The sequence below is a fragment of the Labrus bergylta genome, chromosome 19, assembly GCF_963930695.1.
Source record: "Labrus bergylta chromosome 19, fLabBer1.1, whole genome shotgun sequence".
Taxonomy (NCBI): Eukaryota; Metazoa; Chordata; class Actinopteri; order Labriformes; family Labridae; genus Labrus; species Labrus bergylta.
In genome coordinates this window covers 6,555,372-6,571,609 of record NC_089213.1, presented here as the reverse complement: position 1 = coordinate 6,571,609, position 16,238 = coordinate 6,555,372, and the positions used below count along the sequence as shown (strand labels likewise).

General features: G+C 45.1%; 1 protein-coding gene across 5 annotated transcripts in view; it reads left to right on the top strand.

The window, feature by feature from the left end:
* The window catches only part of gabbr1b (gamma-aminobutyric acid (GABA) B receptor, 1b), a 76,238-nt gene that overhangs the window by 51,699 nt on the left and 8,301 nt on the right, over positions 1 to 16,238 (top strand). For 4 of the 5 annotated variants that reach the window (XR_002278384.3, XM_065948008.1, XM_020646619.3 and 1 more), the window contains 9 exons: positions 903 to 1,148; positions 1,263 to 1,326; positions 4,924 to 5,001; positions 10,077 to 10,227; positions 11,898 to 12,030; positions 12,902 to 13,018; positions 14,185 to 14,295; positions 15,417 to 15,510; positions 15,689 to 15,816. Coding sequence is in view for 4 of the 5 variants with exons in the window: in XM_065948008.1 (XP_065804080.1) it covers positions 903 to 1,148; positions 1,263 to 1,326; positions 4,924 to 5,001; positions 10,077 to 10,227; positions 11,898 to 12,030; positions 12,902 to 13,018; positions 14,185 to 14,295; positions 15,417 to 15,510; positions 15,689 to 15,816 (1,122 nt within the window). In the remaining variant the exon portion in view is untranslated. The remainder of the gene's footprint in view (positions 1 to 902; positions 1,149 to 1,262; positions 1,327 to 4,923; positions 5,002 to 10,076; positions 10,228 to 11,897; positions 12,031 to 12,901; positions 13,019 to 14,184; positions 14,296 to 15,416; positions 15,511 to 15,688; positions 15,817 to 16,238) is intronic. The other variant, XM_020646620.3, reaches the window with a different exon arrangement.

Below are 16,238 nucleotides of genomic sequence, written 5' to 3'. Positions count from 1 at the left end.
CCCCCACCCACCCAACCCCATCTCGCTCCTGGACGGATCAAATTGAGCTCCACCAGCATGAGAGGGCAGCACCACAGAGTAAAGGTGCACGGAGCAGAATATCATCAGCCCTGTGTGCTTTGTGAATTAGAACTTGAGACGGAGCAGATACCTGTCGCAGATGATGCTCAATGTTTGGAGCTTTTAGCGGCCACAATCTGTTCTTATTGAATTCCCCCGCTGAGCGGAGTGTTATCTGTCAGTCAGAAGCTACGACGTCACAGTCAGTCGACAGAAACACGCGTCTGCCTGGACAGTAATGGTCACATTATGAGTTTATATAAGCCTGATTGATATTTATTAGCTCTCTGTCTATTGATCCATCCTGGTGTGTCTGTGATTTTTTGGGTCATGTTGCCATGGTGACACAACAGCTGATTTTGCTGCTGAGTCTCTGCGGTCCATATTCAATCTGCAGAGTGTATGATCTCTCCTCCCTTCCCTGACGCAGTTTCTCACTGTGAGCACCAAGCTAGTGCTTTTGCAGCCCTGCTCAGAACAGGCTGTTTCTGTGTCTGTACCTTTAAATGTAAATGAGCTGTGGCTGACCACGCCCCCTCTCTGGAAGGGCTTGGGTCGGCTCTGGCTTTCTCGCTCCATGTCCTATTGTTTACGGTGAGAAGGCAGACTCAGAGGGCAGAACAAACACTTAGCTGTGGGAGTGTCACCCACCTGGGGAAGGGGTTACTGCCCTTTGTGATGTCATGAAGGGAAAATCTCCGAACTGCCTGTTTGAGCACACATTTTCTGAAAAGTGGAGCAGGCAAAAGACGGAGAGGATGGGCTTTTCTCATCATTGGAGGGTTTGTAGACAGACTAGGGACACATATCCTTATCTCACATATTTCTCTCTCTCCTCTCAGACCTCTCAGGAGTTTCTGGCCCGGCTGATGTCTAAACTGGGGGGTAAGAACCCAGAGGAGACAGGGGGTTTCCAGGAGGCCCCTCTGGCCTATGACGCTGTGTGGGCTCTGGCTCTGGCCCTCAACAAGACGGTGGGACCCTTGAGGGCCAAGGGCCACCGGCTGGAAGATTTCAACTACAACAACCGAGGAATCACAGCCGAGATCTACAGAGCGCTCAACACCAGCTCCTTCGAGGGCGTGTCGGTGCGTACATGGGAGGAGGACGATGTTTCATTTGGATGAACAATTTGAATCAAATGTATTGATTTTTTTTAATCTCCTAAATTCACTCTTACTCTCTCTCTCTCTCTCTCTCAGGGTCATGTTGTGTTCGACGCCCAGGGTTCTCGGATGGCCTGGACTCTTATCGAACAGCTTCAAGGTACACAAAGATCCTCTTGACGTTCAGATATTGCATCAGAAACAGTCAAACCAATCTCCTTTAAAAAAAACATTTTGCTAGCCTTTTTCTCGTCGTCTTGTGGACAGATCTTATAAATGATTAATTCAGCATCCCGATGTAGTTATTTCAACATTCCCATCAGCCTGTTCATCGTCGTTAAATCCAGTAAAATGTGTGTGTTTTGGTTTCATAGCGCTGTGGTTAGACAGATTTCAGCTGAGGTGTGACTTCTTAGATACAGGGAAACTGTTGCTCAGTGGAGACAGATGGACAGGAGCTCTACAGCTTAAACTGAACACAGGTAGTTGGTGTCCATGAGATAGATCCTGGGGTGGATCCGAGCTGACAGGTCGTCACACAGGGGCCTGGTCAGAATTCATCCAGACACAGCTCATAGAGAAGGAGGGCAGATTAACCCAGCTGTGAGGTGAGAACAGGTGATATGAAACCAGAGAGGGTGGTGTTTCATTTCTGGTGGATCTGGAAGAGAGCGTTGGACAAACAGGAAAACACAAATGCAGTAAAACTTGTGTGACCAATAGGAGTAAACTCTCTGAATAAACACACAAGCTGGATAGATCCCGTGCTATCTGGCTGCATCGTTGTGTTTCCATGAAGATTTTACAGAGAGTGTGTGTGATGGTGTGTGTGTGTGTGTGTGTGTTAACAGCAGAGGTGTGAGTCCCCGTGTGTTTGTCTCCTTCTGATCACTGAGTCTGTTTCTGTCTCCAGTCTGCCTCAGATCTCTGACTGTCGGAGCGCTCTGATTAAACGCCGAGCTCGTGTTGTAGATTTTTCTTTGGGCTCGGTTTAATCTGCAGTCTGTTTGATGATGATAATTGGAGCCATGCTGGACCGGGTCAGCTTTGTGCTCCAGCCCAAACCAGAGAGGCAGAGACGGACATGGAGAATAAAAAGCTCACTCGAGCCTCTGTAGCTGGGAATCATTTGGCTGGAGTAAAGTGCTGACAGCATGAAAAAGAAATGCACAAGCACTCTAAATATAGCGCACTCTTACACTAATAGGGATGTGTTTGTGGCTAAAATATCCTTTAACATCTTTCTATGGTCAAGCAATTATTAGAAAAAAGAGATCTCTGTTGTCATGGATACAGTGAATCCTGTCAGGTTTTCTGACAGCAAAATAAAGGAAAAATCGTGTCATGAAAGATTAACCAGTGACTGCATGACCTCCACACAGAGACAATGATGAGGCGTTGTCTCTACTTGAGTATCTCTTTGTGTTTTTAGAGCCTATTCCACCAAGAGGCCAGCTCAGCTTGGTCTGGTAACGTACACATTAGTTGGCACTTCTACTGTCAAATGTTAGTAATTGTACAAAAATCGCCGATCTGTACCGTCCAACTTCCAGTCACTTCCCATGCATCAGCTGTAATCATGGACAAACACAAAACGCTCCATGTTGTTAATATCCCTTCGATTTTTTTTTTTTTTTTTGCAACTAATGTCAGCGGGTAGCTCCGCCCCATGGACGACCCCCGAGGTGCAGACTTCTGCTGGAACGTCCTCCATTGTTGCCCATTCTCTTCTTATTTGTTGAACTTATTTGAGGGCTACACTATGTCGTGCTGCTATGATGTCACGCCTCCCCGTAGCTGACACGGCTACCAGCTTAAACACCACTTACAAAGTAGGACTACGGTTGGCAGGAAAATCAGGGTTACCGATTGGAACCGTACCAAACTGGACGGGGTGGTGGAAACAGGGCTTTTGTTTATAGAGGATTAGTTCAACACATTGCACTTTATAAGCCCCGCCCACATGACAGTAAATATGTTCGCAGTCAGCCAATTCCCTATATATACTTATAAAACACCTGAGGATACTCTCCTGAGGATAGCTGAAAGCATACATGATGAAGGGCCTGAAGGGGGCTCTGGATCCACTTTGTTCTGTGTAAGGTTCAGTTTTTTGAAGTTTTTAAAATCTGACTTCCTGATTCTGTAATCGTTTTATAGATCATCCCATCGTACCGCACCTTTAAAGAGTTGTTCTCCTCGTTATCACACGAAAGGAGAATGTGCTCCTTCAGGTGTGAACGTGGCTTAATTATCTTCCGTCTCCATGGAAACCTCTCCTCCATGCGAGCTCCTTCACTCTAATTTATAGAACATATCAGAGAATCTTTCTGTCTGCGTATAAATCACATCAGTTTGATGGTTTTTCCGGTTTATCTGCTCTTCTTTTTTTTTTTTTTAGTTCTGATAGATGTGGAGAATATTAAACTGTTTTTATCTGATCTTCAGAGCAGAAGAAGAGGAAGTGTCCTCCTGCGCCTTTGCTGCAGGATGCTGCGTAATGATTGGGTGACGGTGCAGAGATTCAGTGTGTCGTTGTTGGATGCCCGTAGGCTCAGCCTGTGTGCTGCTGCTGCTCCCTGATATTAAAGAGTTTTATCACAGAGAGCTCAGGACTGCAGCTGAACACTCTTTCTCACATGGGTAGTTTTATTTATTTTATTATTAAAACCAGCCCGTGGGGACGCCTGTGGCTGGATCTCATTATTGAAACGTCTCATGAAGTGAAGTGGGTCCTGGGAGCGAGAGGACATCAGACTGTCAGGACATCCCGAGAGGCAGAAAGAGAAATAAATGAATGTCAGGAAATGACATTTATATTAAAAACAAATCGAAGCTGAATACTTATTAAGGATGAAGAAGGCCTGGAGCGGAGTCTCTACACCAGAGGAGACTTTGGAGACTATTATCGCACATCCTGAACCCTTTAAATGTTAAATGTTTCTCTGCAAGCTTTATGCACAGTCGAGCTGGACACTGAATATATATGATCGCTTACTTTCGCCACTTTATGGCGGCCATGTTGCTGGGAGAAAGCTCAGAAGGTGTTGTCATTTCTTTCTGTTATGTTCCAGGTTACACAGATAAAGGATACGTCACCACACCAGGCTTATGGCTACTCCAACCCCAGACTCTAAAATATGATATGGTAGCTAGCTACCCTAGTCCTTCCAGAGAGGGGGCGTGGTCAGACACAGCTCATTTACATTTAAAGGTACAGACACAGAAACAGCCTGTTCTGAGCAGGGCTGAAATAGAGGGGTTTATAGACATGATCAAATACAGGATCAGAGTGGATTTAGAACAAGAAACTTCACACACATGTTTTGAGGAGCTCTGAGACTTATTTAAACTGCTTGACGAAGAGGAGAATATGTGAACTTTAATGCATGTAGCATTGGGAGCATTAGTGTTTGTGCATCATATCCAGTGTTTTTTTTTGTTTTTTTTACGACTTAGCAACTTTATAGTGGTGTGCGTTTGTTTGCTGATTGCAGTCGCTCAGATTAACATGATTTAAATTCTGGAATTTAACAGTAAGACGCGATAACAGCTTCCGAGCACCCTGAGTCTGACGTCATGGTAACAGCTGCCGCAAGAATATGGTCTATGGAGCCGAACTCCATATGTGTCTGACACTCCAGGGGGAACCAACACATCATATCTTGGAATCTTGGGTCGGTATAGACATAACCTGGTGTGGTGACGTTATCTCTCCCTCTCCCTCTCTCTCTCTCTCTCTCTCTCTGTGTCACAGGGGGGAGCTATAAGAAGATCGGGTACTACGACAGCACCAAAGGAAACCTGTCCTGGTACGGAAACGACAAGTGGATCGGTGAGATTCCTTCATCCTCCTCCTCTTTCTTTTACTCCTCATCATCATCCTCCCCTCCTCCCCCTGACTCCTCCCTCCATCATTACCTCCCTCTCCCGCTCCAAGGTAAACGACTCAGATGGAGGGATCTGATTGGTCCTCATGACCTTGACTTTGACTTTGTGTGTGTGTGTGAGAGTGTGTGTGTGTGTGTGTGTGTGTGTGTGTGTGTGTGTGTGTGTGTGTGTGTGTGTGTGTGTGTGTGTGTGATCTAAAATCTGTAAACTCTGATGAGGATGTTGTGTGAAAGAGTGTGAAATGTTGAAGAAAAGTAGATGATGGGTGATGAAACAATGAGAGGCGAGGAGGGGGGTCAAGGGGGGGTGGGGTAAATACATATCAACCTTGACTTGACTCTGAGTGTGTTTGTTTGTGTGTGTGTGTGTTTGTGTGTTTGTGTTACTGTGAGCCTACTGAGAAGCTGCTGATTGGATTTCTTGTTTGCTCAAAGTAACGCTGAATGATTCAAGGTGGAGGAGAGCGGGAGGGAGGAGAGGGGGCACTATCACACCCCTTACAGCTCTAAACCCGGTGAACCAGTGGAAATGCTTTGGTGGGCGAGGTTTTTTTGTCTTCTAGCCTGCGTTAACATACTTAAATGAAAATGGCAGCTATGACAAAGGAGACAACAGACAAAGAGTGCACATAATGTTTTACACAGGTGCAGGTGTTTCGTCCTGTAATATCAGCCGGTGAACTCGTCTGTTGTGTGGTGAACCTCTCAGTCGTGCAGCGTGGATCTCTGTTTCCTTTTTTTTTTTCACCTCACTCTTTCTGCCGTCACTGAAAGCTGCGAGCTGAAACTCTGCCAGCTGTGACTCCAACTAGATTTTTCACAACACAATGAACATGCAGCAAGGTCGTCCAAATGCGTCCCAGCACTTCCTGCGCCCCCCCCCCCCATCCCTCCTCCTCCTCCCCTCGGTGGGACAGGAGGGGGGCCGCAGGAAGTGCTGACCTTATGTTTCTGTCCGACCCCGCGGTCAGTTTGACTCTCTGGACCAGCTGGAGTCTGAAAGTCGTTAGAGACTCTCAGACAGTCGAGGCAGAAGAACAAATACTTTGTGACTGAACTTAAGGACAGATTGAAGCAAAGTTTTAAACTTTGAGGTGATTCTAGTCAAAATCAAATGATATCGAAGCTTTTTTCGATTATCACAGCAACACAAATAGAAGTCCTACACCACAATATTTCTTGTTTTTAATCTTCAAAAATGTCAGACAATCTCCTGCACACTTGTTAAATGTTTGTTTAGTTGACTACTGACAACGCTTCAAAGTTACATTTGTGCAATTTAGACAGTCCTCTCTCTCTCTTTCTCTTGATGCTGCTCTCTTATGCATTTTTTAAAGCTTTGGTAGTGCACGAAAATGACCTAACAAGGGAGATAAGCTGTTAAAAACGGCGGCACTAGACTGGTCTGCATTGCTATGCATCCCAGCATGCAGTGCACAGCAAAGCAGCAGCTTGTACATGATGATGGTGTGATGGTGATGGCCGCACTTGTTGACATGCAAGTGTCAGCGTTACTGGTTTATAGGACAGAGCCCACTTCACAATAGGTGTGAAAGGTGTGTCTGATACGTCGTGTTTTACGATATCTGCACTAATACTCAAGTCCAGGGTGTGTTGTGTTGTCGCCTGTCTGACTGTAGAAGAGTGACACAGTGAAAGAAGCCAGCTCCCCCATCCTCCCCGTCCCCCGTCTCAGCTGAAGTCAGGACGGCCTCCCCCTGCAGTGAAACCAAAAATATCCAGGACTGTGCCCCGACAGAACGAGCTCTGTGAAGGTGACGAGGACGTTTGTTTGTAGCCACAGCTCGAGGTTCAGTTCAACAAGAGTTACTCTGACTTCATGTTTGACACTGAAAAGGGGGGGGGGCGTTGTGGCTTAGTGCACACAGGCTGTTCTCAAGTTGAAGAGTGATTTTTAATGCTGGTCCCTCTCTTGTTGCTCTTATTATTATTATGATGATTATTATTATTCAATCTCCTTTTCTCATGCACATAGAGCAGTATCATCGGTCCAGTCCTGCACGTAAAGCTTCTAGACAAACCCTCTAGAATGTTTCTTGTTCGTTATCTTATCTTGTTCGTTATCTAACAGCTGCATTCACTCATCACGGGCGAGTTGCCTCATTGTAGATATTTTTATCAGGTATGCATTTCTTACTTTTGCCTGAAGCAGCTCGTCTGTAAAGACAGCTCTGACCTGATGACGCTCGCTGATACAGAAATGTTACCTGAGTAGCTCAGTGTGGAGGGACTTGGGTTTCGGGAACTGTAGTAAGGTCTCCAGTTCAAGTCCCGGTGATGAACAGAACATGTGAGTCTGTCTGATCTTCCTGACTACCGAGGTGCCCTTGAGCAAGGCACCGACGTGTGTAGCAGCCCCGCTCTGACATAATCCCCATTAATATATTCATGAAGTAAAGGAATTTCTGGAAACATTGGGCTGATTGGTCTGTGTGTGTGTGTGTGTGTGTGTGTGTGTGTGTGTGTGTGTGTGTGTGTGTGTGTGTGTGTGTGTGTGTGTGAGTGTGTGTGTGAGTGTCGTCTGGTGACACTTGACTTGTCACTCTGACACAGGGATGCGTCTCTAAGAGCGCCCCCTGCTGTTTAAGACCTCACACACCTGTGTGCTCTCTCCTGGCTCAATAACAAAGCTTTAGTTCTCTCCTCCAAATCCATTTCTTCTTCTTCTCCTTCTATTTTTCTTACCTCCACCGTCTCCTTGACAACCACTGCTGCATCAATGCCCCCCTCTCTCTCTTTCTCTCTCTCACATTGCCGTGGTTACCATAATGGAGCCAGTCGCCATGGTAACACACTGTCCCGATTCCACCATCAAGGGCAGAGAGGTATTAATGCTAGAGAACAAATTTCCCAAAGGACACGCACACACACACACACACACACACACACACACACACACACAGGTACGCTCACACCTCCTCACATGCTCGGTGTGTAATCTGTGTGAGTTATTAATCTGTATCACTTTGCTGTATTAGGAGAGCTGCTGCTGTAAAAAGGACAGAGAGACATCAGAGTAACTTCAGGGACAAACTGAGACAGCCTTAAAGTCTACATCACAGCCGTGTGACACACTGAAAATACAACAACACTATATTTACCTGGAGCTTTAAAGGAAAGGTGTGCTAAAGGTGGCTGACTGAAGTTTTGTTATTTTTTGAGTGAGCTCCTTTTTTGATATTTTTCGGGTCATTTTGGCCTTTATTAGACAGGACAGGGAATGTTGGGAGGAGAGAGTGAGGGATGGCATGCAGCAAAGGGCCGAGGTCGTATTCGAACCCACGGCCGCTGCGAGGAGGACCACAGCCTCTATACATGGGGTGCCCAACATAACCACTAGGCTTCGGCCCCCTCCCCCCCTCCTTTCTTTTTTGCTGTTTTGACTACATTTCCAAACCCTGAAACTAGAATTGGCACAGATCCGATCTTTTATCGGTATCAGGTCTGATGTTGACATAATATACATATCAGATATCCGACAGATGGCGCCCTGTCACGATCAGGAAAGATGGTTGGGCACTTTAAAACATTTTCAACTCATAAAGTCTCACTTTGAAGACTTTCAGACCGAACTGTAAGAAGTTTCCACAAATAATCTCCATCAAGAGACGATTTAGATTTCTTGATAAATCATTTGATGTTGTAGGTAAACTTTGTAGTCACAGATGTAAATATATATATTTAACTGTGTGTATGATTACATTATTATCAAAGTTTCCTCAAAGACATCGTTGACATGTGACAGTTAGTTAGTAGTTGTAACGGCCTCAAAGGATCAAAATATATGACTGAGTATTCCTGCAAGCTCCGTTTCTACCCTCACACACTCTGCTGCTGAGGAAGAGCAGAAACCAACGAGTTCAACTTGACTTACATTTACATGTCATTTCATTTACAACATCTGCTGTGTGTGTGTGTGTGTGTGTGTGTGTGTGTGTGTGTGTGTGTGTGTGTGTGTGCGCGCGTGCGTGCGTGCGTGTGCGCGTGCGCGCGTGCGTGCGTGCGTGTGTGTGTGTGAAGTCTGCACAGTGACAGAGGAGCTGCAGGCGAGCAGTGTGAGCCGTGTGTGTGTGTGTGTGTGTGTGTGTGTGTGTGTGTGTGTGTGTGTGTGTGTGTGTGTGTGTGTGTGTGTGTGTGTGTGTGTGTGTGTGTGTGTGTGTCGAGTTTGAATGGATGTTAACAGCGTGTTGCCATGGAGTCTGCAGGTCAGAATAGAAACAGAAGCAGTTTTGTGTGTGTGTGTGTGTGTGTGTTTAGTGTGTGTGTGTGTTTAGTGTGTGTGTGTCACACTTCACAGTGTGATGCTCAGGAGGACTTTGAGGATGTTTCTTCACAGGCTTAGTGTCACACAGCAGCTATTTTTATTCATGTCAGATTCAGAGAACACAACATGAGGCAGAGAGAGGCAGACAGCGGGAGGAGAGAGAGCTTTAAAAAAACAAGAAATCCTTCAGAAACGTTGATTGGACGGACTCACCGCTGCTCGAGCTGATCTGTGGGTCACTCTCTGCAGCTGCTGCTGGACTTTCAACAGGAACAAAGGAAGACAACACGTCTGATTTCATCACCAGATAAAGACAGAAATGTCAAATATGAATATTTGTTAAAGCCTGTAACTGCTGTGAAACAGATTACTGATGTGCTGTTTCCTCTCTGCACCCTCATGTCCTCTTAAGGCCTTTAACCTCGTCTTTGTGTCATGACTGTAAATGTTGACTATGTGTGTTACTGTAGGATGCCTCTAGGGGGCACAACAGAGCGCTCAGTTGGTATGAAACTACATGATATGTTTGATGTAAACTACAAACATGGAGACGCTTGAGATGGTTACTATGATAGCGTTATAATGAATAGTAGCATGAGCTCTGATCAGCTCACACATGTCCTCAATAACAGTATGAGTAACACCTCTCCTCCTGCGTGTGTGTGTGTGTGTGTGTGTGTGTGTGTGTGTGTGTGTGTGTGTGTGTGTGTGTGTGTGTGTCTGTGTCTGTCTCAGGCTCCGGCCCTCCTGCAGACCAGACGGTGGTGATCGAGAAGTTTCGATATCTGTCTCAGAAAATTTTTGTGACGATGTCGGTGTTCGCTGGCTTTGGGATCGTGTTAGGAATCATCTGCCTCACCTTCAACATCTACAACAGCAACGTCAGGTAACACACCTGCTCCACACCTTCATCCTAAACATCAACATCAACGTCAGGTAGCACACCTGCTCCTCACCTTCATCCACAACATCAACATCAACGTCAGGTAACACACCTGCTCCTCACCTTCATCCACAACATCAACATCAACGTCAGGTAGCACACCTGCTCCTCACCTTCATCCTAAACATCAACATCAACGTCAGGTAGCACACCTGCTCCTCACCTTCATCCTAAACATCAACATCAACGTCAGGTAACACACCTGCTCCACACCTTCATCCTAAACATCAACATCAACGTCAGGTAGCACACCTGCTCCTCACCTTCATCCTAAACATCAACATCAACGTCAGGTAACACACCTGCTCCACACCTTCATCCACAACATCAACATCAACGTCAGGTAGCACACCTGCTCCTCACCTTCACCTTATTAGTCCCATTGCTAATCTTTGCCCCTTTACCCTCTACAAAATGACAAGACCCTTCTAGACCCTGATACGTCATCAGTAGTCGTCCGCTGCCCTATACCCCTGGACATGAACGTAGGGGGGAGGGGCTTAGCGGTAGAGGCAAAGGGTCGATTGAGCCTGAACCTGAGTCTGACTCTTCTGCAGGTTTCAGGAGCGTTTTGATGTCTTTCAGCTGCAGCTTTGGCTTTATCCTTTTTACACATTTCACTCACCTATCCTGAAAACTTAAAGCAAATTGACGGACATCGTGCCCCTAAAATCTTCCTGTGTTGTCCCTCACAGTGTGTCAAAGTTTTACCCGTCGGGTGGGAGGGGGGCGGGGCCTCAGTGTAAAGTTTACAACATATCCAAGCTGTTGGACAAAGCCTGCAGTCCTGAGCTATAATTACATTTTTTTTTGTCATTATATAAATGCTGCGTGTAATCAGAATTGTTCACATCATAAAGCGAGTGGAGAGGAACGTACTGGTGGAACGTACCAAAGTGGTCGCCCCCCCCGGTCGCATGAAATAAACGTCAACACTCGCTTAAACACTCTCCATGATGCGGTGCAGGAGTCTTTCTTTGAGCTGGCAGGAAAAAAAATAGGGTTGAAAACGTTTAATATTTGCAAATCAAGCATGCAGCTCCACCTGGAATTTTGGGAAAATGATCATGAGTTTGGTTCATGTTGAAAAAGACTATTAGCTGTCCTTTTATAAAATCTGTAACTTCAGGAGAGACAAACCTGAGCGTATAAATAAAACCGAGTGCACATGGAGGTGTTCAGATCAGTAACAGAGCAGAGCAGAGAGACAGACGGTTAAAGCCAGGCTTCGAATCTTTCTGACAGACAGTAAATAAAGTGAATGACAGTGAAGAGCTGTGTGTGTCTGTGAGAGATAACACCTCACACTGACACACACAGACTCTGTTATCACTCTGTGCAGGATACCGAACCTGTATCTATAGTGTCCCGAGTCCTGACCTCACGCAGGAATCTTACTACAGAGAAGGCAGGAAAAAGTAAAGTGGGAGTAAAAAATGTGTCTTCTTGCAGCTCATCCCAATAAAACTGTCTGTTCCATATTTATCATTTTATAAATTCTATATCCTGTCTACTGTTTGATAGAGATCAGATTTTGTTCCATTCTGCTCCTCCATTATTATTTTATGGGTGTTTGTTTACATCATGGTCATGTATGTATTTATGTGTTTCAGGTACATCCAGAACTCTCAGCCGTACCTGAACAACATGACAGCGGTGGGCTGTATGATGGCGTTGGCTGCTGTGTTTCCTCTGGGCATCGACGGCCTGCACGTCCACAGGACTCACTTCCCCGTCGTCTGCCAGGTACGATGAGAGAGTCTGTTTCAAACACGCCGGTTTTAAACTTTTAAACTTATTATCAGACACAGTTGTCCATCATCTGTGAGACATCATCAAAGATGTCCAACAAAAAACGATACTCAACTTTATCATTTCATCCTTCAAAACTTAAATCGACTACGCTTCACTATCCTCTTTTTCAGTTTCCATTTTATTTATCAAAAACATTATAAGGATAAATGTTGTTCCCCAGTGTGCATTTTATCTCTCCGTCAAAATATAATCAGGAGGGAGGAGAGGTGTGTGTGAAGCAGACATTTGTTCAAAGGTGTAACATGCAACTTTCTGAGTAGATTTCCAGAAGTTGTTGCACCAGTCTTTCAAACCTAAACAAAACTGTCTCTGAGCTCCAGACCTCATAGAGGTTAAGGGGACAGGAGGAACAGTGAGGAGGAAGTTGTGAGGGTAGGTGTGTCGGTATGAAGGAGTTTAGAAAAGTAGGGAGGTGATGCCTTGAATGTAAGAAGGAGAAAATGTGTTTGGATCTGTCCCAGGTCGCTTTGCGCCACACACACACACACACAATAGGGCCCTTAAGTTCTGGTCTGCTCGCTCCTCGTGCCGTCAGTTTGAATCTCTCCTCTTCAGAGAAGACGAGACACAGATGAGTTCTGCTTAGTCTCAGACGACAGGAAGACATTTTTTTAGAGGTCTATTAAAGTCAGACGGAGGTTAATGATGCAGCCTAAAGTTTAATGAAAGATTAATGAACGAGTGTGATAATAATAAACCCTCTCTTTCTCTCTTTCTCTGTTTCTCCGTGTCTCTCTCTCTATCTCTCTCTCTCTCTCTCTCTCTGTTTCTCCCTCTCTCTCTCTCTCTCTCTCTTGGTCAGTTCCGTCTCTGGCTGCTCGGTCTGGGCTTTAGTCTGGCGTACGGCAGCATGTTCACAAAGATCTGGTGGGTCCACACGGTCTTCACCAAGAAGGAGGACAAGAAGGACAAGAGGAAGGTAAGGAGACAAGGACTTTTAGGGACGGTTAGGGAACATGGTAACACTTTACAATAAGGGTACATTAGTTAACATTAGTTAAGGCATTATTAAGCCTTAACTAATGGTTACTAACAGTTAACTAATGTGTCTAGTAATCATTTATTAAGAGTGTTCATGTTAACTACGGTATTAATTAATGCATTATTTAATCCTTATTAAGGATGTTCTTGTCCATCCTCCAACTGGTGACTTATTTTTGGTAAAGGTTGAGATCAATGGACCACACCATGGTCTTCATGTAGACGTTAGATTGTTCCTTTATCTTCATGTAGACGTTCTTATCTTACAGCCTCACCTATCATTATTGTTGATGTTATATAAGCATTACTAAACCATGATCAACCATTTATTAATGCTCTGAATAAGCATTATTTAGCCATAATTAACCATTTATTAATGCTCTGAATAAGCATTACTTAGCCATAATTAACCATTTATTAATGCTCTGAATAAGCATTACTTAGCCATAATTAACCATTTATTAATGCTCTGAATAAGCATTACTTAACCATAATTAACCATTAAGGCTTAATGCATTAACTAATGTTAATTAATGTACCCTTATTGTAAAATGTTACCGGGAACATCAGAGGGGGGTGCACAATGAGGAGATCATCTGATCCCTAAAAACATCCCACATGCCGTCTCTCTGCTGAGAAAGAAAGGAGACAGAGTGAGCAGGATGAAGATATAAACACACCTGTGATCAGGTGTATAAACGGTGTGGATCTGACAAAAATCCCACAGCAGGACATTTTCCCTTTAACCTCAGAGCGTCACTCTGCTTCTCCGTGTTTCTCTCCGCTTGCTTTCGCTGTTTTTCTGCCGCCACAGTGCGCTGACGTAACCGTCTCCAAATTAATCTATAACATATGGATCATAACATATGGAGATTTAAGGTGTGAAATAATCCAACAAGATCAATCCTCACTGTGCAGTGTCGACCTGTTTGTTTGTTTACCTCGATTAAATAAATAAAAAGTTTACTTATTGATGGATCATAAATCTGTGAGATGATCAGACTGCCTCAGTTTGATTCTTATCCTCGTGTTGTTTTCATTCTAATATTGTTTTTCTTCATGAATCCTTTCACAGACTCACACACTGTCTCTTTTTTTTCCCAGCAGCACCTGGAGCCGTGGAAGCTTTACGCCACGGTGGGAGTCCTGCTGGGGATCGACGTCCTGTCTCTGATGATCTGGCAGATCGTGGATCCTCTGCACATCACCGTGGAGGTTTGATCAGTGAAATATAAGAACTTCAGTGCAGCTTCATTGTTAAAAAAAAACAGACAACAGATCCGCACTTCACTTAAACTCTGATGAAGCGCTCAGAGGACACAGCTCACTTTACAGTGTGTGGAGACGTAGTGTGATACAGTAGTGTTGTAGTCAAGACCACACTAACCGAGACCAGAGTGCTCAGGAAACTGAGACAGAGACTGAGACAAGACCATAAATATCTCTGATAAATCCTCATCTTGATGCAGCATCGTGTCACTCACTTGGACCGTAACACCTGGAAGGTTGCGGTCGTAACCGGGGGATAAAAATCAAATTCTGAATGAACTAAAGTGATTTGTTCTTTTAGAAAGAGGTGATTTTCTTCTAATCTCAGAAATGACATGGACAAAGAAGCTTATCAGTGGTGGTCTTAATTTATAATCCTGAGTCTGGCCAGCCTGAGACAGAGACGAGACTGAGTTAAAATGCTTTCAATGCCGAGAGCTTCAAAAAGTGGTCTGGAGGGGCGCTGGTGGCGCATTGGTTAAAGCGCGCGCCCTATGTATGGAGGCTGTAGTCCTCCAAGTGGGTGACCCGGGTTCAAATCCAACCTGTGGCCCCTTTCCCGCATGTCATTCCCTACTCACTCTCTCCCTGATTTCCAACTCTATCCACTGTTCTATTTCTACAATAAAGGCCCAAAATGCCCAAAAATAAATCTTTAAAAAAAATTTAAAAAGTGGTCTGGAGACCGGTCTTTGATACAGAATGATGTTATGATGGAGTGAACATCTGTGTTTCCTTCTGCTGCACTCAGTAAGTCGTTCATTGTCTTTAACACTCAGAAAGACGGTCAGGTAAGCAGACTCGAGCCGGGGTGGATAAAGTCTTCTGAGTGATCCTGTGTTTGCTTCCATAATGCTGAGTGAAAGGCACCTCAGTATGCACTACCCTGCTTAGGGTCGCCTCAAAACCAAAACTTGACGAAAACGCATAAAAGAACCCCAAACTGTTAAGCTTGTGGTGATTATGACAGCCTCTGATGTGATTAATCCTGATGAAATGTTTTAATGGATCGACAGGCAGCTCTGATATATTCATGTTGATTCTACCTGTTTGTGTGTCGGGAGCAGAAGTTCACCAGAGAGGCCCCTAAAGGAGACCTGGATGTTCTGATTCAGCCTCTGCTCGAGCACTGCAGCTCTCAGAAGATGAACACCTGGCTGGGTGAGTCCAACACCCGCTGTGACATCACCTGTCAGATCTGTGTGTGTGTGTGTGTGTGTGTGTGTGCGCGCTCAGGAGGACTTTCAACCTGATTACGATTTCTTTTTTGTTCTGAGTGAAACAACCAGACGTACAAACGGCTGTACCTGTCCTCACGGCGGCCATCTTGTCCCCTCAGGTGTGGTTTACGGTTATAAAGGTTTGCTGCTGCTGCTCGGCATCTTCCTCGCCTACGAGACCAAATCCGTCTCCACCGAGAAGATCAACGACCACCGAGCCGTGGGCATGGCCATCTACAACGTCGCTGTGAGTCCCCCTCCTCTGTGTTCGTGTGTGTGTGTGTGTGTGTGTGTGTGTGTGTGTGTGTGTGTGTGTGTGTGTGTGTGTGTGTGTGTGTGTGTGTGTGTGTGTGTGTGTGTGTGTTACCATAAGCCTTAGGTACACACAGTGAGTACACGTGTCTGTTATATCGATCAGGATGGAAGATTTTCTGTGATTCTGCCAACAAGAAGACAATCCTTCACACGGATCAACTTAGTGACACTCATAAAACAGAGAAAATAAAGCAGGTTGTTTAGCTGCAGGTGAGAACAGACAGAAATGAAAAGATTTAACCTTCAATCTCGTGTCGTCCCGAGGTCAGCTGACCGAACAGAAGAAAACAGAAGGTGTCCTCCTCAGACTCGGTGTTAGACATCAAGGTCTCTGAGTTCAGGCTGTCTGCAGAG